General features: G+C 46.2%; 1 protein-coding gene across 8 annotated transcripts; it reads right to left on the bottom strand.

The window, feature by feature from the left end:
• Positions 1 to 1,361: 1,361 nt before the first annotated feature.
• On the bottom strand, positions 1,362 to 19,916 carry DDX6 (DEAD-box helicase 6). Of its 8 annotated transcripts, none has more exons than XR_015222886.1 (14): positions 19,794 to 19,916; positions 17,134 to 17,598; positions 15,577 to 15,640; positions 15,008 to 15,112; positions 13,597 to 13,726; positions 12,970 to 13,116; positions 12,624 to 12,722; positions 11,731 to 11,849; positions 11,107 to 11,235; positions 10,668 to 10,784; positions 8,994 to 9,057; positions 7,970 to 8,071; positions 3,478 to 7,199; positions 1,362 to 2,232 (listed from the first exon to the last, which is right to left on the bottom strand). XR_015222886.1 is itself a non-coding variant. In XM_086627072.1 (14 exons), the coding sequence occupies exons 2-13, from the start codon at positions 17,331 to 17,333 to the stop codon at positions 7,024 to 7,026; spliced, it is 1,452 nt and encodes a 483-aa protein (XP_086483198.1). In that variant the 5' UTR covers positions 17,334 to 17,598; positions 19,794 to 19,916; the 3' UTR covers positions 2,296 to 5,658; positions 7,020 to 7,023. The 8 variants fall into 8 exon arrangements, 3 of the variants coding, with proteins under 3 accessions (XP_086483198.1, XP_086483200.1, XP_086483197.1); XR_015222884.1 differs by having other exon boundaries at positions 2,592 to 7,199; XR_015222883.1 differs by lacking the exon at positions 1,362 to 2,232 and having other exon boundaries at positions 2,296 to 3,894; positions 4,274 to 7,199.
• Between the last annotated feature and the right edge of the window lie 2,678 nt (positions 19,917 to 22,594).

Raw genomic sequence — 22,594 nt, forward strand, 5'->3', positions numbered from 1 at the left:
CACGCTTCTAAACCAGACTAAAAGTGCTGAACTTACGGTTCAGGCTTCCATTTGGGCAGATGTCAGGGGCTCACCTGTGCTTCGGTCTGTGGAATTCCTGGCTGAGAGCAGGTGACAGCATCGCCCCCCGAAACCAACAGCCCACACAACTGTTTAAAAGCCTGCAAAAGTCACTGCTTTCTTCCCAGTCTTGCTTCCCTTTTCTTCACTAACCAGTAGAGAAGAGAAAGTGTCTTGAGTTTTACACAACCCTGCACGCTGCTCGAGTGCAGCTACTGCCAACGAGGCCAGCTCCAGCTAAACAATGCAACAGAACTCCAGGACACACTGAATCACAAACTCGGCATAGACAATTACCTTGGCATTCGTGCCAGACACTCACCCCTGAGGTTTTCAGATAGCAGCCAGTGAGTTCGACTCAGGAAGGTCTCGCACTGCTTTCACAGCACTGCCACCTTAAGACTCAAGAAGTGCTTTGAGTAAAAAAAACCCTTTTCCCCCACCTGATGACTTAAAGAGCTCTCTGATGAAAAGCTGCAGTCCTGCTTTTGATACTTGCCGCGGAATTTTCACACCACATTTCAGGAGCACGCAGCAGGTATAAGGCCTGTTCCACAAGCACACCCAAAGTTTTCGCCTCTGTTACCTCCTTAACTGCTGATGGCACTCACCTACTCAGGCTGCAAGAAGGGAACTGGCCATGGGTTGGGAATATAGTATTAACATATATACTGAAGGGCGGCACCAGCTCTCCCTTAGTTGTAAGCGAGAAAGAGCAGTGCCCCTTTCACAGGTACTTCAGCCGAGACAAGAAATCACCCCAGTCAGAAGAGCCCATCACATCCCACGCCCTCCGTTTACCCGCGGAAAAGAAACTCACGCAGCTGTCCCACCTGTGATCCAACATGAGCAGAGCCACAGCAGGCATGAGAGGTTTCCTGGAGCACAAGCAGCCGGCAAGGCAGAGCAAAGGGAGGACTCTCGACAGAAGAGGTAAAGATATCGCCCCAGCAGGCTTCTGCAGCGCTGGTCCGGCCTCTTACAAGAACTCTCATTGTCGAAGCAGGGGTTAATTCGGCACTGCAATCAGACGCCAGGTAAACTACTAGTCGAAGTGAGACCATGGAGCGTCGGACCCCAGAATAGGACATCTCACATAAGCTGGAGGGTCCGTAGGGAAAGAGAACACCCTTTCTCTCACCTTTCTCTAGGTGTTCAAGGAGAGAGAGCCTTTCCATTTATCAAGATCGACTCCTCTTCTTGAGGCTTCTCTCCAAAGCTCGTTGCGAGCGTCCGGCGTGTGCCAGGGCTCTCCACATGCTTTTCACTCAGTGCAGTTAAAAGAAAAAACAAGACCAAACTAGAGTTCCAGGGAGCTTTTATTGAGTTTAATCAACAAAATCAGGATTTTACCATTCATCTTTTTTGCACTCAGAACTCATGAAGCTCTTCACAAGTCAGTGCTGCGACGCACATACAGCCAGAGAAAATACATTCTCAACAAAATCTGAGCTCCACTGGAGAGTTTGCCAATTACCGATTTAACAGAAAGCCAATTTTCCCCTCCCTCCCCTGAATGTTTTCAAGGACTAGTCCATGTTGTTTGCTGGTTAACAGTAAGAATATCAACCTCTCGACTAGGGACCAGTGGATTACGATATTCCACCTGAAATGCAAATAATTTCTTTTCTTGAAATAAAAGTTCCAGTTTCTTTCAATAAAGGGAACAGTGACTATTTTCTTCTCCTGACACCCCTTCCCTATAATTATTGGTTAAAATACAGCAAGGCTGTATCTTAATAAGCCCATCCCTCCCCCCACCCCTCCCTACCCTTCCCTAACTTGTCTACAGCAGGATTTAACAACGCTTCCACAAAGGAACGTTTTAGCAACGCAACAGTGAACCGAGCAAAACCTACAGAATAATCTGCCAAAGCCTCATTTTGAAGATCAGATGCTCTTTGGTCCAGAGACCTAGTTTACTATGAAGATAAACTGTGATTCACAAAAGATGGACCAGAAGTTCACAGCAATCGGAAAACTCCCTGCGTGGACTACTGTCGCCCAGTCTTGACCGTGGCGGCTGTACCGCTGGAGTTCCCGAGAACAAAATTCACTCCGTCCTCAGAAAGCAACAGCTGCTTGGCCCCAGCGGCATTACAAAGTCCAGCACCGGGACAAGAATCACCGCGACGGCAGCTCGGGAGACGTGGCACGGCATCTCGGTAACCTCTAGAACAGAAACCGAGGCAGGACAGCCGTCTGCTTGGGTTTCTGTCCTATCGGTAGTTTAAAAAAAAAAAAAAAAGGCATGTGAAGCATTTTTAAATCCTTGGAGCAGACACCCTCCCTCATCCCAAGTAAAAATAACGAACAAAAGATCAGAATGAGATGATTTGATACCAACACGTACACAACATGAACTCATGTTGAGCTTTCCCGTTCTTACCCACAAAGAAAAGTCACAGAGGGCAAAGGAAAGATGCTCCCATCTCATTCTGGAAACTGAAACACGTATTTGAGACCAACCCACCCCCCTCCCTTTGGGAAAAGCCCTCCAGCAACTGTAGCTCACTCCTGACGGCACACACCCAGAGACCAGCCTACAGTTTCTCTCCAGTAAGCCGGCTGAAGATACGCGTCACCCTCTTCACAGCCGCTTCACCCATCTGTGAAGCTCCATTTCATCAGATTCACAGAGTGACACTTTTAGACTTCCAAGGGTGGAAAGTGCACGTCACGTCATCTTTGTCAGAAGTAGTATTTGACCTAGGGCTCATCACTGAAGGCTGCAACTAATGCATAAATATAAAGGCTGGTACGTAACCAGCAAAAACAGGAGCTTGCAAGGAATCTCAGGAAGCCAAGATTCATACACACTCCTTCCTCCTAGGTAGGTAAAAAAAAAAAAAAAAAATCAACAAAAACCCCAAAACAAAACAAAATAAAAAACCCAAAATAAACCCAAAAAACAAAAACACTAGGATCACCCTAGTCCTTTGGAGCATCTTTCCATTTGCAAGATCGCATCTGTTAGAGATAGCCTACTAGCACAACAAATAGGCCGCTTCCTTCTTGACAAGAAGCCACCTAAAAACGGTGCCCCCGATAGTTTCGGTAAGTGCCAATCCTCAATTAGAGGCCGAGTTTAAAGTAATACTTTCAAAAGTTCTGTGCTTCAAGAGGGACCACCAACGCATGGCACCAGGCTAGCCTACCACAAATCCAAGCAGAGCGCACACATCTGATTCGACATCGCTATCCTGTTCTCGTTACACGTGCGCGCCCCGTTAAGATACAAAACTTATTTACATTTTTCATGTCTTTGTCGCGCTAAAATGATCCCTCTTCTGTCTCTGGAAAATTATAAGCTGGCTGCAGTACAAGAGCAAGATTTTACTTTTGGTCAAAGTTACCACCCACAAACTCCCACCCCCCACCCCCAAAAAGCACCCCAAAATTGTTTATATTTAGTACCTGCCAGTCAGATGTAAGCTGTGTGGCTCACAGAGCATCTGTGACCAAGCTCTTGAGTTTGTACTTTAGTGCAGCATTTGCTACAATTATGGAGTCACTGCTGACAAAAGAAAAAAAAAAATTCCAAACACAAAAACCTTTCCGTCTTGTAAAGTTGTTGTCAGGAGGCACCCGGCTTCTATTTATGATCCTCAAGGAAACGGACCGTAAGTCCGCCTTGTCGTTCCAAATGATTTTACTCGATTTTTTTTTTTTATAAAAAAGGGTCAGAACAGGGAGAAATTAAGACAATTAATTCCCACCTCAAAGGTAAGCAAGTGTGGTGTGAGCGCAGCATCCGAATGCACAATAAACGACTGAACAAAAGGGATCGGATTGCATTCGTCCAGGTGCCTCCTGACAGTGTCGGTGAACAGGCTAAAAGGGAATTTAAAAAGAGTACGGTTTTTGATTTGTCTCACTCCTTTTGCCTGTAGATCAGGCCAAACATCAAGCATGTTGGGAGGGGCACAATTTAAAGCAACACTCCTTGACCAGAAAGCACTTTTCAGCAATGTACAATGCAAAATGACAGACAGCAGTTCATGCCAAAACAGAGGAGATGGCAAGCAGCTTTCTGCAGCTTCTGACATGAACAGGGGTTTGCCCTCACCTGCTCACAAGTCTGTACAGAGGCCGCTCTGGGCAGAAAACGCACAATGCTGCAGGAACTGAATCAATCCCACATAGCTCCAGAACTGTCAGTTTATGCACGTAAATCGGTTTTCTATGGTTTCTCTTAAACCCAAATCCGCACCTTATGCACATACTGCTCAGCAACACTGACACCCGCTGGATTTCCCTCATGCCATGGTGGAACAGAGGTCACGGCCCCCTTCAGAGCTTGTCGAGTTCCTGAAGTTTCCAAGGGGGAAATCGAAGAGCACCTCCCAACAGGCTGAGCTACAGAGTCTGAGGCCTTACAGCCCCGCGAGTGATCTCTTCCATACGAGCGGTACAGGACAGCGTTGCTAGCACCAGAGCAAACCCACCCCGACAAGGGACGCTTGTACAGGTCTGCTCTCCACGGAGGTCAGAGCACTTCTCATTGTTTAGTGTTGCAGAAAACTGAGCCCCTCTCATCTTTAGCTGCTCCCATAATCAGTCTAATCCCTTTAACCCCAGCAACCTTCATCACAAAAGAAAAAGTTATATATGAACCCAAACAGAAAAAAAAAAATCATATTTACAAAGTTTGTACAATATACACATCTGATTTTCTATGGGACACACTGCACCAGAGGAAAGAGGGCCATGGCTCTGAAACAAGTCTACCTATCAAGTGCTGTAACTACTAATGGAGACTCTTATGGAAACCAGTCTTTAGTGTTCTGCTAGAGCATAGGGCTTTTCTTATGGCTCCTGCAAAGGATGACAGGCTACTCTTTCCTTCTGGAGCTATGATGCTGCACCTAATCAGCCCAGATTTTAAGTTGGTTTCATTTTAAATACAGGTATTTACAGTGTGGGTGAACTGCAGATGCATATCAACTCCTCCAATTAAAAAAAAAAAAAAGTTGAAGAAAAAAAAGTAGTATTACCAATACGTTTCACCTCCCAGCCCTGGACTTGAGTACTTGGGGAGAAGGAGAAGGGGAAGAGAGGGGAACTTTGACCTGAAACCAAAAACAGCTGTCGATTCCTTGGGCTGTGTCGGAAAGGTGATATTCTGAATGGTCTCATAGCATAAGGCACTTTGCACGAATAAGTAACAAGCTCTTTAGCTTAAAAACAGATGAGTAACCAGGGAGAAGTTGAAATGCACTCAGTCGACGGTTGAAGAATTTGAAATAGCAGACAAGCTCGTGTTCATCAAGATTCTTCTCTTTTCAGGGTTTCTCTTCTTCCCTTGCTGCCCCTCCCACCCAAAGAAAAAAAAATTTAAAACCAGCAGTTAGTGCAACTAATGTTCAATCAGCACACAGTGCAAACAAGTGGAAAAACAAAAAGACATTCCTCCTTTTATCTTCTTTCTTCCTTGCTGCCAAATTTAAAAAGAAAAAAAGGCCGAGCTCTTTAGTCTTCATAGTTCCGAAATGAAAAGACGAAGAAAAACCCACAAAGAGAAGGGTATCCCCAAAGAAACGATGTGTCACAGATCCGGATCAAAGGGCTTCACCTTCTGGCATGTGTAATCAAAGCCTACAAAAAAACAAACCAAAAAGACAACCACAACACCCACAGTTAAATCAGTTCTATGCCAGAGCAGAACACAAGCAATGAATCACACCGACTACTCAGCAGCTCTGGAAAAGCAAAGAGCGTTTGGAACAGCTCAGCATCAACGACAGCTTCGCAGAAAGAGGTGCTGCTGACACCCTGCTCTACCTATGGAGTACAACTGCCTACTGGTTTCTTGTCCTTTAGGAAGTGGCAAACAGTTCTTGGGCAAGGTCACAGCATGCCCCTTAAGGAAGCCACCCTAGAGCCTCTTCCAAGCTCATCACCTGGAGGGTTTTTTTAAAAATTGTTTTATAAAACATGGAGAAGGCTCAGCCAGCAAAGCAGAGGCTGCAAGCCAGCTTCACGCGACCAGCTACAGCTAACCTGGAACAATCCCAAAGAAGGGACACAGGTTCACTTGAACACCATCTAACAGTCTGCTTCTATGGCCACTTGGGTTTTTGTTACCCGAGGAGAATTTCAGCAGCTTCCCTGGGATTCTCCTTCCAACTCACAATCTCTGAGAAGACTACACAAAACAATGACTTCCAACCCAAACTGTACAGTGCCTGATCTCCCAGGTTACATCATCTCAACTAAAACCAGATCAAACATCATCCTGTAGTTCTTCTGCTTGACTGCAATCCAGGGCAAGTTTTCTTCTTGCAAAAGGACTCGACTCAGCAGTTTTCCCTCAGATAACGATCAGAAAGGGCACACTTGTGAGCCTCCAACGGTGAAACCTCATTTTCTTTCAAAGCTCCGTAGACGACCTCGAGCGGCAGCAAGGAGGAATTACAGTTTTTGCTACCTACTTTTATTTACTTGCAAGAGTTCTGGGAAACGAAGGATGCAAAAGATCCAGCAACTTTAGCTTGAATCTGTTCCTTCTAACTGGTGAGGTGCTTAGGCTCTTCCGTTCATGCTCTATTCTCAAAGCCATCCATTTTCTCTCCTCACCTTTTTGAGGACCACCTTCCTCTCTGCCCCTCACCAATTAATTTCTTATTTTAGATAAGCAATACAGAATTAATTCCTTAGGCTACTAGTAGCCATCCCAGCCTCTCCAAACACCATTCCCCACTCCCCCTTTTCTCCAATTTTTTATATCCTTGGCATATAGTCAGCATTTCAATCAAAACAACTCGAATTTACTCATCCTCCCCTCCCAGCTTCAGCACATGCAGAGAATTCTTTGCACTGACACTCAAACCCTTGTTTTCGCTTTCAGAGCCTCTCGGGCACATCGGTTTCCCTCTTCCCCTACGGTAACGTTCACACATCAGCTCTTCTTTCATCCAGCACAACTCCTCTATGCAGGAAGGCAATTACATACGCACATGTTTACTGTTTCTCGTCTTCTACAGGTTCACTGTGGTATTCTGCCACATACAGGCTCTTGTCAATGTTGCTTGGTATGGGTTTAATTTCAGTTCCCAACTGCTCCTCAATACTTTTCAGGTTGAATCGATCATCATAGGTGATCAAATTGATGGCCAGGCCAAGATGACCAAAGCGACCTTGACCGAAAAAAAAAAGGGACAATAAAAAGACCAAATTGAGTAACAGAAGGCTGCCTGAAAAAGCCTGCAGGCTCTGGAGTTATTAGTATCACGCTCTGATGACAAAAGCAAATCCAGATCCCGCCACAGGTCTCTACAACTTTCACATCAGTTAGCTTTTGGTAAGGAGTTTCGCACCGCTATAGTTATAAGAAAATCCAGGAGGTTCAAAACGCTCTGACCAAACCTCCTCATTAAATACCAAAAGTCTTCCACTACTGCACTATGCATGTCCAGCCCTTCTTCAGTAAGAGAGTTCTTGAACAAGCCTGAACTACAAAGTTCAAGTACACCGAGTTCCTTTGTTTTCTGTCTTTCTCAAGGGTGTGTTTTGCCAATACCCAGACATTAGAAACACACCTTGGAGCACACGCAGAAGAAAACTATGCTTAAGACACCACAGAAGCTAAGCTTCCAGTATAGAGTTCTCCCAAACTGCAAACGAGAGTATCAGTAAGTCTCCTGAGAATAAAGCAAAAGATGTCTTTTCAGTCTTTTTTTTTTTTTTTTCATTGGGCTGTTGAGGCCAGTTTCAAGAGAACAGCCCTTTATTCAGATACAGGTCAAGATAACCATCTGAGATGAGACCCAAAAATAAATTTGTCAGAAAAAACAAAGATACCTAAAATAATTCTCAGATACGGTAACAAAAACCAGAAGCCAATTCAAGCCTAAGAAACATTCCAGCCATCAGCAGAGTCATACTTAAAAGATGTTTTTCCTCTCACCTGATCTGCCAATACGATGGAGGTAAGTCTCCGCCAGCTTTGGGAAATCAAAGTTTATCACCACATTCACAGCTTGGATATCAATACCTCGGGTAAACAGATCTGAAAGACAATCCAGGTCATGAAGAAAGTTAACTTCAGTGAGATCAAACGCTGACAGTATTTAGGGTGGAAAGATTAACGACGATTAACATTGGCTTGCACTAGTTTCCAGACATAAGCTTCCAGTGTATCAAAGACAGTTTACATACATTTCTTTTACAGCTTCTTCTGGTTCTTTATCCATTATAAAGACAAATAATAAAAGAAGAATGACCGAAACAGCAGACCTGCACATCTATGCCGAAAATGTAATTAGCACAAAGCTATTTTTTTCCACATCAGAACATTTCTGAGCACATCTTCTTACACAAGCATCTCCTCACACACAATTGTGCATTGCCAATGTCACAGTAGTCTTGAGATCTGAACTACATCCCACCAGCTCAACTATTTTTATTCCACTTCTAGTGATTTTTGTTAAGATGAACCAGACACACGCAGTGATCGGCAGACGCTGCCGTGGTACTGCCCAAACAGGCTGTACAGTGGAGAACTCGGATCACACACAGGCCAATCAAAACTACAAAAATATTTAGAAAAGATGAGCTATAAACATTTAAAGAATCTGCAAAACTTACTCGGGTGATCCTAGCCACAGTTCTACTGATATTTCGTAAAGTTTACAGCCCAACAACTCAGAGAGCGCTCAACATGTGAAAATATACAGAAAATGTAACTAGCACAGAAAACACTACCACAGTAAAACAAGTCGCTAGCAACTCGCACCTTCACGGTCCGTCACAGAAGACAAAAATCTACATGCCTAAAAGTGTGCCGCGTCCGGCTACGCGCAGGCTTGACAAAGACATCTTACAAAAATGCATTGGTTTATTACAAATCAAGTGATCTATTATTACACCTGGGCTAACAGTTAATCCACTATCTAACCTTTGAAAACAGGAAAATGTTTAGGAACTCTTACCAGTGCAAACAAGATTGCGGCATAAGCCATTTCGGAAATCGTGGAACACACGATTGCGGTGCTCCTGGAAACATACATACATATATTTATATATAAACAAATCAAAGCAAGCAAACGAAGAAGAAAACAAACAAACAGCTGTGACTTTCAGGTATGTTCAAATTACAAACACTCAATTTCAATCACCTGAATTCCTCCCCCTTGTGGTTACAGAACAGCTGAGTCAAACAAAGCTGCTAGTATGTATTTTTTAGCACTTCTAACCCATGTATTCTAAAGAACTTACCAGAGGGGCCCTCGGTACCACTTTTAGACAAAGACACTTAACTATGTTTTAAAGCCTCCTATAGGTGCATCAAAGCCACCTCAGAACAGGAGTACCTTAAGTTACAACTACATGAAACATGCATCAAGGCAGGTAACGGATACTTTGACTATCGTCTTCCCCCAGCCCCCTGTCAAATTCAATGCACGTTTTATTCCTTTCCTTAAAACCTGAAGCCAGCAGTTAACTTCATTTTCCAGTATGGAGTATTTTTCACTACCGATTCAGAAACCAGGGTGGGACGAGTCTATTGTCTGTGGAGACTCTCCTCTCACAAGCAAGTCACTTTGGGCCACACAAAGATTAAGCAATGCCACTGTCGAGGAGTGAAATTAACAGCAGGAATGAACAAGCTGAAGCTTTCCGCACAAACATACCTGCATTTTGCCACAAAGATCATCTACTGACTGAACAAAAGCATCCAAAGATCAGACTTCAAGGAATCCTTTTGCTTATCTCTCCGTTCTCAGTACTGACACCACTTCTATTTCTGCTTCGTTAATTACTGGTCTGCTATGCGGCCCAGCAAACACTGGCACCACCTGTCAGCTCCATGAACAGCAAGCTACATTTCCTCTAAAGCTTTCATTTGAATTTATTCTAGCTTACATATAAAATGAAAAAAACGTTTCCAAATACTACTGTTTTACATGCGCCACTTCAACCTTCTGACATCTTTTAGTACGCTTGGCGAAGACGAGGAGATTATGCGTACGAAGCTCGAGGATGCGTGAGCTAACGTACAATTAACGGAAACCTCCGCACCAGCAAGGCCACACTGGCGTTTTTCATCGCCTACACCGAGGCCACAGGCCAGTGGTATATGGCCATATATACATATGCCAGTCACAGCTTTTGCCAAGAGGCTTGATGCAAGCCACCTCCCCGACTTCTCAGATTCCCCCGCAGTCACGGTGCAAGATTTACTGTTTGCAAAGCCACGCAGGGCACTTGGTCGGATGAATATCGTTTTTTTGTCGTTTGTTTCAAATCAGGCTCGTTTTCATCTGTTCCAGTTACAGGGGGTGGGCTACCACAGCTCCCCACGCTGGCAAAAGCAAGGCAGCGGCAATAAGAACCATGCCTTCTGGCTGCAGTCTGCGCTTACACTGGACTAATTAACCTGACCTGAAGTACTCTTAAATACCAACTGACCAGCTACACTGAAGAGTCTGGAAAGAGGCCTAGGGGGTTGGTGAGTGGGGATGGCTAAAACCAAACTGGCAACAAAGCAATGTATCTTTCAGTTTCCGAAGAACACGCAAATTAAAACAAGCACAAGACTTAATTTGGCCAGGCAGTAAAGCTCAGGGTGGCGTGGAATAAACCGTCACAGACTTCATACTCACCTGCCTCATTTTAGCATGGATATAGAAGCAGGAATAGCCCAGCTGGGAGATCTTTTTGGCTAGCAATTCGACCCGTTGAGAGGAGTTGCAGAAAATGATCGACTGGTTAATCTGGAGCTGAACATATAAGCAGCATGCTCAGTAAACGCAGCGTTTTACTAACAAATGATTCAAGACGTAAGTCTAAAACCCTTCCAGAAAGAAAGTAAAGCAAGTATGCTGCCAGTAATTTACACAGTATGTATTTTGTACAAGAGGGAGGGAAAAATTTAACAGAGTTCTGTAACGTGCAGGTGCAGAACAAGACGCACGCATTTTTCACTTCAGCTAAACAGCAACTTTCAACAAGGAAAAAGCCATCTTTGCCACCCTCGGTCTTATTGCTGGTTCCGAAAGGAAAAAACCTTCTGTATGTTCTCGACCCAGCCCTACCGCTTACCCTGGAAAACAGTGTATTGAGGCAGTGTACTTTCTGACGCTCGGTTACGTAGGCATAGTACTGGGTAACTCCCTTCAAGGTCAGCTCCTCCATCAGATTAATCTCGTAGGGTTTCTGCAAATGGGAATTCTGAAAAACAAAGGTAAGGATAAAGTAGGCATATCTACACGCAAAACAGCCTAAGTACTTCCCACCCTCCAGCACGTTTAACTTCCTCTGTGGCAAGGATGCTCTACCTAGCCACTCACTCTTCACACTATACACAAAACAGACAAGGCGGGGAAAATTTCACAGAGCATTATGTATAAATCCAAGGTGACCGAGCAGGCCGAGCAGGAGCAACTTCGGGAAGCACATCAGTGCAGACGGCACATAACCAATCAAAGTGGAAAACAGTACCTTATAGGCAAAAGCTAAGCGTACCTAGCTACCCCACCAATGCTATTACAGTTCCGAAATTCAAAAATTATTTGCAAACTTCTGTCCTAGATGTAGGCTTAGATTAAACTAGTGAAGTTTGGATGCATTAAAAAAAACAAGCACTAGCAGCTCTGCACCACTCCTTCACACACTTCCTGTGCAAAGTCGCCACCATCGTACGTGTACGAATACATCTGCGCTCACCATGAACTTCTGTACGCTCAAAGGGAAAGTGGCTGAGTAGAGCAAAATCTGTCTGTTTTTAGGTAGCGTGAGAATAATGTCTTCCATTATTTGAACAAAATCTTGAGACAGCAACTTATCTGCCTGTAACAAAAAAGAGTAAATTAAATAAATGGGGCAAGATTTCAGTCTTCTGGTAGTACCGCATTGGGGGGAAAAAGAAAATGAAACACAAAAAAACCCCAAAACAACCCCAAAACAACCCCAAAACAAAACACAAGGAGCATCCTCCCTGCCTTTATGATGGGACCCTCCCCCTTTGGAGCACAGACCACGCTCCAAAAGATGTGTCATTTAGCTGCCGGAGACAAAATTCATCAGTAAAAGGAAGTCTTCCCTCTCCTGGTTTTCAGCACTTTGATTTCAAGGGAACCAAATTCAAGAAAAATAAATGGCATCTAAATTGAAAACAGTTATCGGGGTTCCTACTGAAGTCATCCAAGAGCTTTCACAACTACTTTCTCAACCTCTCACGCAGAAGCCTGTATGCTATTGGATGCTCATAAATCAGTTTTATACACAATTATGTGGTAAGCACAGCTCACTCGTTCTAAACTGAAATCAAAGGAAATGCATTCCTTCGTTTCAGAATAGACTGATAAACTGTTCTTCAGGAATAGCAAAGTAGACAGAAAAGGCAGATCTTCCTAGGTTTTTTTCTTAAAAGATTCACGTGCAGAAAAATTATTCTGACTGAATACCTTCTCAAAAATACTGAGAAATGGCTGAGCTATAACCCTACAGTGCCTCTAAGCAAAGTTTGATTCGTTGCTGTGCATAACGGGGAGGCTTGCTGAGATACATCATTACTTGAACTTGGTGTTAAAAATCCCAAAGCATTTAACATGAGCGACTTGCCTCATCCAATACTATCATCTGGACATGCTCAACTTTTGCTACTCCTTTCTTGATGAGATCGAGAATTCTCCCAGGGGTAGCTATCACCACATGCACTGTAAGATTAGAAGGAAAAAAAAAAAAAAAAAACAAAACAGAAACAAACTACGGTTAAGGTGACTAAAACGTTTCCGACATTCACGGCAAACAGTTTGAGAGAATAACAACAGCGTACAACAGCGAACAAGCCATATCTTAGGCTGTTCTGTAACAGGCAAACGATAACGACCAGCAGAAATTCCACTGCCACACCATAAAAGCCACGAACAAACAGCAACTGTAGCGTAGCAAAAGTGCTCTGACCTGTATCATCAAGCCTCATTATGTCATCCCGCAAATTGGTTCCTCCCGTTGTTGCCATCACTTTGGCACCTCCCATGTGTTTGCTGACTTGGATACATATTTGACTGACCTGCAGGGCTAGTTCACGAGTGGGAACGATCACCATTGCTGAAAGTTAAAAGCGTCAGTGTGAGTCAATAGTAACACACTATCTCAAATACTAATCCTCAGAGGAGACAGACTTTACAAAAGGTACACTTCTACGGTTTTGGAGATCCACTCTGGATATCCTGAACAAGACCTAGAAACTGCTTACGACAGGGCAAATTCCGTGCAAGCGTTCTCCATCCCTTGATACTCCCTCCATGCGAGTCCTCCAGCCACCATGCTCACTTTTTACTCCAAATCCACTTTCCAGGGTAAGACAGTCAAGTCCAGAAAACATCTTCTGTTTCAAGCTTTTGAAAGCAACCGTGGGACTTTCAAAATTCCACCTCCCCTTCACCACTCTCCCTTAACTTTCCAAGAAAGTACAATCAGATAACCCACGTTGCTCAATTTCATTGACCAGTTTTAGATTCAAGTCGGCTACATCGCAACCGATACCCGTTACCCAGCTGCAGCTAAGTGAGATCCATCTCAACTGACCTTGTATATTGTCCTTCTTTAAGTCTAGTCGTTCAAGTAAAGGAATGAGGTAGGCTCCGCTCTTGCCTGTTCCATTTTTCGCTCTAGCCAAGATATCCCTACCAGACAAAGCAATGGGGATGCTCTCCTCCTGAAAAGCAATGACAGACAGTGCATGAGCGAACATAAGCCACGCTCACCAAAGAAGCCGGCCGAATTTAATTCTCCTAGCAAACAGTATCATGCGAAACCCAAACGTTTCACTAGCAGAATATCCTGCAACTTCAAGCATCGCAGACCCAGCAGGAAGAAGTTGAAGCTATCAGTAAAGAGTTTCCCCACAAAGCCATAGCTCTGCTCCCCACGTCCCATTTAAAAGTTCTTATCTCGCCTGGTTATAAGAGAACCAGAGATCAGGCACCACAGGAACAGTAAACCCATACTAATACGTTAGGCAAAAAGTGAAAAAATAGGGGGAAAAAAATGTGAAGAGACTACGACAGTCACTAGCAAACTCTTCCTATGGAAAAAGATACCCACCTATGTCTTAACATCAGAACCGCCTCAGCCCGTCTAATTCAAACCTGCACACTCCTGTGATATACTTCTCATAAAACCAGCAGGCTGTCCTTTTGAAATTTCAGCCATTCAAACACAGGCCCCAAGCATTTTTCACTTTACTGTCTTTTACAGCAACGTCTGAAGAACTCTCAGCCTTTTGGAAAGGCGGCGGGGTTAGAGTCTGCTCTAAAGCAGACAAATTACCTAAAAGCCATAGCTTTCTCATGCCTTAAGGAGATAAAGTGGCAGAGCTGTGTCAATGATAACCCTCCAAAGAGCAATTAAAAGAAAGTTCAACCTCCACGCCTACGTGAAATTACACATCAACGGCTCTTAATAGAACGAGCCTTAAAAGTAAAAGCAATATGGAGGGACAGAGAAGTAAACATGTTAACATATTAATCTCTCTCCCATAATCTCCATTACGCTCCTTCCAGACGCTTACAGTAACAAAGCCAAGACTGTGTGATAAAGCCATCGTTATCTTTGTAAGAGCTAAAGGTATGCAGCCTATGGTAACTCAGCTTCCGGAAAACTTACAGAACAGCCCCGTTCTCACTGGGAGTACTTATGTGAGGGATGAAGCCGAACGGAGGACTAACACACTAATGCCTCCAGAGCAGAACGGAAAATGCAAGTTAACTTCCGCAAAGCATCCGTCAGTCCCATCTCTACGTCACCCACCGCATGACTGAATGACTTAGCTGGGTGTTAGAAATCCTCGCCTTCCCCAAGGGCCGCCGAGTTCTACCGTTCACAACCACAGTTTTCACGAATTGCGACACGAGTATCCGACATTTAAGCATGAGTAAGAATTTCAGTAATATAGAAAAATTAAACGCTGCTTGCAAGTAGTCTGTTTGTAAACAACCTGAATAGGAGATGGTTTTTCCCAGCCCATTTCAAAAATTCCCATCAGCAACTCCCGTTTCAAACAGTAATCTTCAAACTCGTTTCCTTTTGTGGAGGTCACGTCCTGGATAATAAAAAAAGCACAGCCGTAAGATTAGGCCATACAACATAGATCAGTCTGACTCGACGAGCGATTGCCTACGCAGGAAGGCCACGAGGCACGTTCCATTACTATTCAGGAGCTCCCACTGATCTGCGCAACACCATACAGGAGAAGGAAGCATTAGCTTTCCCATAGCCAAATACAACACTGAACACACGCTGACATCTTTCCATCTGCCTTACGAGAGACACAGATAATCGGTCCCAGGCTGTAACACTAAAAGTAAGAAATCCACCGTAAACTCCGTTTTTGAGCTTTCCAAGAGAAGTCTCTCTCCCAAGAAGTTGTAGAACAAATTAAGTCTTCGTTTAAAGCAGCAAGAGTTGAACGGCTTTGGAATCTTTGCTTAGGACAAATATTTTGCCACTGCAGCTTCCCCCACATCTTTTATTTAAGATCTATTTCTACGATTCAACCATCCTTACCGAAGTTTTGATTCTCAAATCCTTTGGAGGGAGTTTTAAAGTCTTCTTCCAGTCATCACCAGGTCTATAGCAAAAATAAAATAAAAAGACGTTAATAAAAATCCGGTTTGGTAACTTTATTTTGAATTTTTATTTTCTTAGATACGATGATGACCACGTAATATTTTCACCTCCTGAAAGCTAAAAGCGCCTACACATATGAGCTCAAGTCTTCTCTGAGCTAAGCAGGATGCAACAGGCAGGAAACTGTAAACAGAGAAAATCAGCAGTCTGCCAGGCGCACAGAGAATTTGTGAAATCTTTATCCAGTCATGATTCAAGTCCCATTTTTAGGGCACTGAATCGATCCAGCAGAACACAGATTTAAAACTGACTTAGTCATATGACAGAAACTGGCTGTAATAAATCCACACGAGAATATTTCATCGCTTAAAGAAAAAAATCAAACCAACCAAAAATCAAACTTCTCTTGCCCAGGAAACATCCATTCTTAATCCATGAGTAACTTGAGAAGGCAAAAAACACTTTTGGGGAGAAAAACTGAGTAAGCATACACTCCACTTGTTGATCAAACGTTGACTTTTGCTCTCAGTGAGATTCAGACATGCATCCTCTCTCGAAAGCCACTGTAGAGAGGAGAGCAAGTCCTTCTCTTCTCCAGTCCGAGGATGTCAGGAGTGAATTTTGATGAGTTTAACTCATCTGTTTTATTAGAGTAACTCACGTTTAAAGAAGAAAAAAAAAAGGGAGGAGAAACTTTAAGAACCTGAGTATTCCGTTATGCACTCTCTGACGACAGGTGACGTTTTCTCCACAAATAATCGGGTAACAAAATAAAAGTGAACACTGTTCAGAGGAAGGAGGAATCACGGGGGGGAAAAAGAAAAGGAACACATTGCCGTACAATCCAAGTCTTCTACATCTTTCAGAACTTCCAACCAGCATGCTCACATTTTAGTAGCACGCTTCCAAAAACAGTTCGATGGTAGGAGGGCATCACAGTGGTACCATGCTATCTCAGCTCAGGCTTTGATGAATTAAAAGCCAGAGCGTCACACTGAGGAGAGCACGGGCTACTATTTAAGATCAATGACAAAAGATAACCAACTTACAAGAACATCTCACCATAAGAAAGAACAGTAACAAAAACTGTAACGCATAAGCAATTGGACTGAGACTAGGTGGCGTTTCCTCCGTCTTTAATTTCAGTTCAGTTCCTCTCCGCTCCCCAACTTCCCTCTCACACCACTCACACTGAGCAAAGAAACAAGATGCTTCTGCTGCTGCTGCTCAGTGGGCTCTGACAAGCAGCCACACGTTCTGAAAAGCAAAGCGTCGAATTCAATTTTCACAATGAGCACACCGCAAAGATCGCCGTCAGAGAGAAGCTCGCGTACAGAACTACAGTCTTCTTTTCACGACACACATCACAGGACACTTCTAACCACCAATGTCATAAAACACCACAAGAAAACTTTTAAAAATGGAGACCCGAGAACACTTTCCCATATGCGACTTTTAAACGTTACTCTTGTGGCAGCCGACACAAACACTTACTTAATAGCGGTGGTCATGCTCTGTGCTTGCTGTTGAGTGCCGTTATTGATTGTGTTGGCATTTTTCAGCTGGTTCATCTGTTGCTGAGTTTGTGTGCCTCCACCTCCTGGGCCCCCGCTGGGTTTTACAGGGCCTCTCAACTGCCCATTCTGACTGGATAGACCCATTATAACAGGGTTCTCTGTTCTGGCCGTGCTCATGCTTTTATTTTCAAAGATGTCTCTTTAGACTTCAAAACTTTGAAAGTCAGTACAGAAACTGTAATAACAGTTTATTAGACTCTCCAAAACGAAGAGATAAATAAGTCTTGCTCAATATATGAGTCCTTTATTGCAATGCAGGCAAGCACCTGTAAGTCACTCAAAAGTAAAGTAGTAACTTGCTCTGATGCACTTGTGGATCAACTTTTTTTTAAAAAAAGCCCTCTAACAAAGTTGAGTTATATCAGAATTCACTCGCTTCAATCTGAAAGAAAAGCAGACGGTAACAATTAGCATGTGGATTTCTGTCCACGTAAGTCACATCAGTTTACCTTTGTATTTTAAGAATCACTTCTTCCCAGCCGGCATGCAACAACAGTACTTGCTCTTCTGTTGTATCGGTGATAATTGCCAAGACACACATCAAACTTTTTTCCCCCTTTCTATAAAGCTGCTCCCACCACCTTCAGTCACCGAAGATAATTTTCTACACAGCTGTACTTTCAGCAGCCTTCCAGTAAGTGACCACCTGAAAAAAAAACACTACCTGCCCACCCCTGTAAAGCAAGCAGGAATTGTATTGATTCTTTTGACGGTTCTTGAAATTCCCCCGCTTCTGGGACACAGCAAAGCAGCCCTAAAATGCTAAGCAGCAGCATCACACACAAGTTTGTGACAGAAAGTGAGACCACGATATCAAGTGGACACTCCATTTAGAACTGATGAAACCCTTAAGTTACTCTGATCGCCCTTTTCACTTTGAAAGGGAGACAGAAATTATGTTATTTTTTATTAAAAAAGTAACCAAAAAAACCCACACACGCAAAAAACACAAAAACATAACCTTACTCTCCTCCAATCCAGAAAAGTTAGTTCAACCAGCTTACTCAAACCTTTAAATTTGCTATTGATTTAACGCCATTCAGAATACCGAAACTAACGATACCATCAAGCTGAACTGACAGTAGCTTCCTGTTTTGTTAAGGCCAAGTGCCTGCGCCTGAACCGAAGCAGTGAGTAATACGCATTTACACTAGATACCTAGCTTCCTGCTGATGTGTTCTGCATGACGCTACCTTCCAGCTGTCAGCGACAACTCCTACCGCACTCAAACGATAACGTTTGGTACACATGACTTAAAATCAACACGGTACTAACAGAAAGGAGGGCAAAACTGTACAGAGAGAACACAAAGCCTGCACGTAACATAAAGCGAGCATGGAGCGGAGCTGAGAAACTCCTTACGATGATAGGAGGGAGTCAGGATGTTCCTAGTTCAAAACGTTTTGAAAGCAACAGAAAGCAGGCTTGCCTATACGACTTCTCCTCACAAGCCTGTATCTTGGGAAAACACAAAGGAAAAACCAGCAGACTACTGCTTCCTAACTTCAGCGTCCACACAAAAACCACACCTTTCCTCAGTGAATAAAGAGCAAGTTCAAGAGCGTTTCAAGAGGATCGAAACGGAATTCAGACTCTTCCTAGCTGTTTCCAAGTGTGGCAATTCCAGCTTCACAGCAAAACTTTCAAGTTCACAGAACTAATTTTTTTCTGCTACTTCCTGACTGGAAGTAGCGTTTCAAGGCACCTCCGAAGAGAGGTTTCTCCTGCCCGTTAACTTTGTAAAAACGGCAAGTCACAAAAGTAACCAGGGCCGCCTGCAAGGCTCAGCTACCAACACCGAGGAGTTCTCCGGTACTGAAGGAGACGGAATTCCTCGGACCCGTAACCTCCCTCGCTCCCAAGCGCCCTGTAAAAGAACAGAGCTAAAGGAGAACACACGGCCTCACTGAGCCCAACGAATCTCCCCGTTCCCAGACGAGAAGCGCCACCATTTCGCAAACCGACGGTCCGACCCAAAACAGGCCCCCCACAGCACGACTCTCCTTTCCGGTGCAGCCCACGCCGGCGGGCGGTAGCCGTCAGGGCAGCCGCCGGACCGTTCCCTTCCTCCGCCGGCAGCCGACCCCGCGCCTCAGCGGGGCCGGGCCGGGCCGCCCCGGCACAACGCGGCCACACAGCCCGCCCGGCCGCAGGAGCCCCCGCGGTGCCCATTGTTTCCGGCGAACCCGGGCCGCACTGCGGCGCCGCCCCCGCCGCGACAGAAAGCGGCGCGGCCCCCGGGCCCTGCGGCGGGGCCGCCGCCGCCCGCGAAACGCAGCTGCGCCACACCGGCGCCTCCCGTCCGCGAACAATGGCGCGGCCCCCACCCGCCGCCCCGGCCGGCAGCGAGCGCCGCCGCGGCCCCGCCTCGCGGCCCAGCCACTCCCGGCCCAGCCCGGCCGGCTGTCCCCGACCCGCTCGCGGCCTCGCGGCGCCGCCAGGCCTCGCTCAGGCCCCGCCGCTCCCGCGGCGCTCCGCAGGCCGCGAGCCTCGGCCGGGCGGCAGCGGAGCGGCGCCCCCCGCCCCGCTCCGCTCCCGCGGACCCGCGCCCGCCCCGGCGCCCTGGTCCCTCCTCACCGCCACCAGCCGCGCTCTCCCCTCGCCCAGGTATAAAATCCTCTCGCTCCCCCTTGGTGCCTTGTTATGGCGACTCGACGCTCCAAGATGGCGGCTTCCTCCTTCCTCCCGTGCGCCCTCCCCCTCCCGGCAGGGCCGCGAGCGCCCCGCCCCGCACGCACGCACGCACGTACGTACGTACGTACGCACGCCCGGCGCGCGCCACGCCCGGCGCGGCGTGGGAGCCCCCGCCCCGCGCTCCCGCGGCCACGTGACCGCGCAGCCGCGCCGCCGAGCGGGGCCGGAGCGGAGCGGGCGGCCGGGACGCGGTCCCGGTCCCCGGTCACCCCGCGGGCGGTCCGGCGGCGGCGGTGCCGAAAGGGCTGAGGGCAGCGGGGATGGAGGAGGGAGAAAGAATCCTCGCGCTTGCTGCGGGGAGAGCGGGCGCGGGGCGTTTCTGCCGTCGCTGGCGGCAGACGGAAAGCCCCCGGCCCGGGCACGGGGTGGGCGCGCTCGCAGGGGTCGAGGGCTGCGCTGTCCGGGTTGGCGCCAAAGAAAGTACTTCCGAGGGGACGCAGCCAAATCCTCTGTTAGCGATGGGGCGGCACTGGCCCTGCAGCTGCAGAAGCATTTTTGCCTATTTACCTCTCTCTCGTTCAGAGGGGGACACGGCGATGAAGGTGGAAACCACCGGCGCTGATGACTTCTCTTCCAGAAGCAGCCAGCACGCGTCTCAGACCTCATCACAAAGCTAACGAAACGTTCACGTTTCCCGAGAAAAAGCCTGGAAAGTTAGCGCGACTGCGTATCGTCATTCAAACACAGCTAACACAAACCTAAGAATAAAAGACTGACTCCCTCAGCATGCAGGAGCCATAACCACCGCGCGTGACAGGTCGGAAATCGTTCTGTCCTTTTTAGATGGCTCTTAGTTACACAAGGATTCTGACAAACTAAGGCAGAACAGGAATGCAGTCCTAAAACACTAGCCCGAAAACACTGGTAACTCCAAAACTGTTTTGCAGACAAACTTTTGTGCACCTTTTTTTTCCAAAATAAGCACAAAAAGATGGGGAAACCCATTTGTTTTCCCTCACATTGCCCTTTTTTCCTAGTTCCTCACATCTACAGCTGTCTTTTGATCATTGTTTATGCCTACCCTCAACAGCAAAACACAGGCTCAGGGCCAGTGCCACAGCGCGTGGGGCGCACGTGCCTGCCCTTAGCTCCACGAGAGGTCTGAGGGTCACAGCGGCAGGAAAACGCCACGCTGTTCCCTCCTCCGACAGCCGCAGCACAATCGTCTCCCTCAGGCCTGGGGACCCTTCTAGTGTAGTAATTTCACATGTTCCTGCCCAGTTCTCATGGGAAATAAGATGAGCACAGCCTCGTCCTTAATTTCTTTCTTTTGTTCGCTCCCAGACTACCTGCTGTGAGGCTGCGGCAGTGTCCTAAACTGCTGTCCCTGAGACAGCGAGGTCGGCCCTGGTGCAGACTTCCCTTGTAAGCCTCTCTCACACCCGATGCGTCCCTTTTTCTTTTTAACGCTTCTGCTCCAAGCACGGCAGAAAGAAAAAGGAACCTGAACAGACAGGTGTTGCGCCTTCACATGCCAGAGGAGCGGAGAAGCTGCATCTCACCTGCTTCTTGCTGTGCCAGCTTGTTGTGCCGCTTGTTGGCCAAAGCGTGCAGCAGTTAGAGCCGGAGATGCCTCGGCTCCCCCCACTCCCACGGCCAGAGGCACACGCTGGGCACAGCCTTCCTTCTCTGGGACCTGCTGTGCGAGGACCGGCGTTTCATCTCAGCTCTTCGCAGGGCTAAGCATCACACTTTGCAACGACACGTACAGGAAATAGCACGCTCTAACCTTAAAAGAACAAATGACAACAGAAATTAAGAGATTAGTAAACGTGGCTAACATCTATAGGCAGCACGTACTTCTCAAAGCTTTAGTTATGGTAACAGCAAATAAGACAAACAGATTAGAGGCGAGAAGATTCAGGAGCTGGAAGCAATCTGGCTTTTCTCAAGCAGAGCTCAGAAAGTCAGCGTAGCGTCAAACTGGTCCCTAGATGTGTTTGTTCGTCACACAGTTACACAGAATAGAGCAAGTTCGTATGCAATTAGTGCGTTTTATCGTCCTTACGTAAAGCTGAATAATTTCCTATTACACAAGTTTACAAAATGTTATGTTCCTGACAATACAGGAACAGTTCTCCCGTGAGAGTATGTACCGTTGGCAGAAAATCAGAGTTCAGCCAAGAATTCCCGTGTATAGACATCAAAACATTCCTCAAATATTTACTGTTGCATTTTGTGATATTTTCTTCCATAGTCAGTTCCTTACCTGCCGGCGAGGTGACATTATTTTCATTCTAAATTCTTCTCTCCCCATTTATTTTTCTCCCATGCTCTTCTCTCTCTCACTATCATCCTTCCCACGCTTCACGTTACAGCAACACGTGGATCCCGTAGGTCGTGTCTGTATGGCAGCAGTCATTTCCTCGGTGTAGTACGTGTTTGCAAGTGAAAACATTTGCGTCTATTGCTTTGGAGTGGGCTCCCTGAACCCCTGTCAGTCCCATGCCGCCTCTGAGGGCCAAGGTCACAGCCTGGGAGGTGTTTCCAGCCTACAGTTCCCCGTAGCCACATCCTGCAGACTGTCCCTCTGACCCGAGAGGCTCTGCAGCATGGCTGTCACCTACGGACTCGCAGTACCTTACTTTGCACAGTACTACTGCTTTGCTCATGGAGTCGTTGGGACTGGGGGGACTGGGGAGGGGGGGCGCAGCATTTGCTAAAGGTCACAAGGGGTCTTGCAG

The sequence above is a fragment of the Tauraco erythrolophus genome, chromosome 26 (assembly GCF_009769465.1).
Source record: "Tauraco erythrolophus isolate bTauEry1 chromosome 26, bTauEry1.pri, whole genome shotgun sequence".
Taxonomy (NCBI): domain Eukaryota; kingdom Metazoa; phylum Chordata; class Aves; order Musophagiformes; family Musophagidae; genus Tauraco; species Tauraco erythrolophus.

Coding starts and splice junctions, on each gene's coding strand:
- DDX6 (XM_086627074.1), bottom strand. CDS start 17,333: ATGAGCACGGCCAGAACAGAGAACCCTGTTATAATGGGTCTATCCAGT. Junction 13,727..15,007: donor AAAAACCATCTCCTATTCAG/GTTGTTTACAAA, acceptor ATTGCTTTTCAG/GAGGAGAGCATCCCCATTGC. Junction 7,200..7,969: donor CCATCGTATTGGCAGATCAG/GTGAGAGGAAAA, acceptor TTTTCGGTCAAG/GTCGCTTTGGTCATCTTGGC.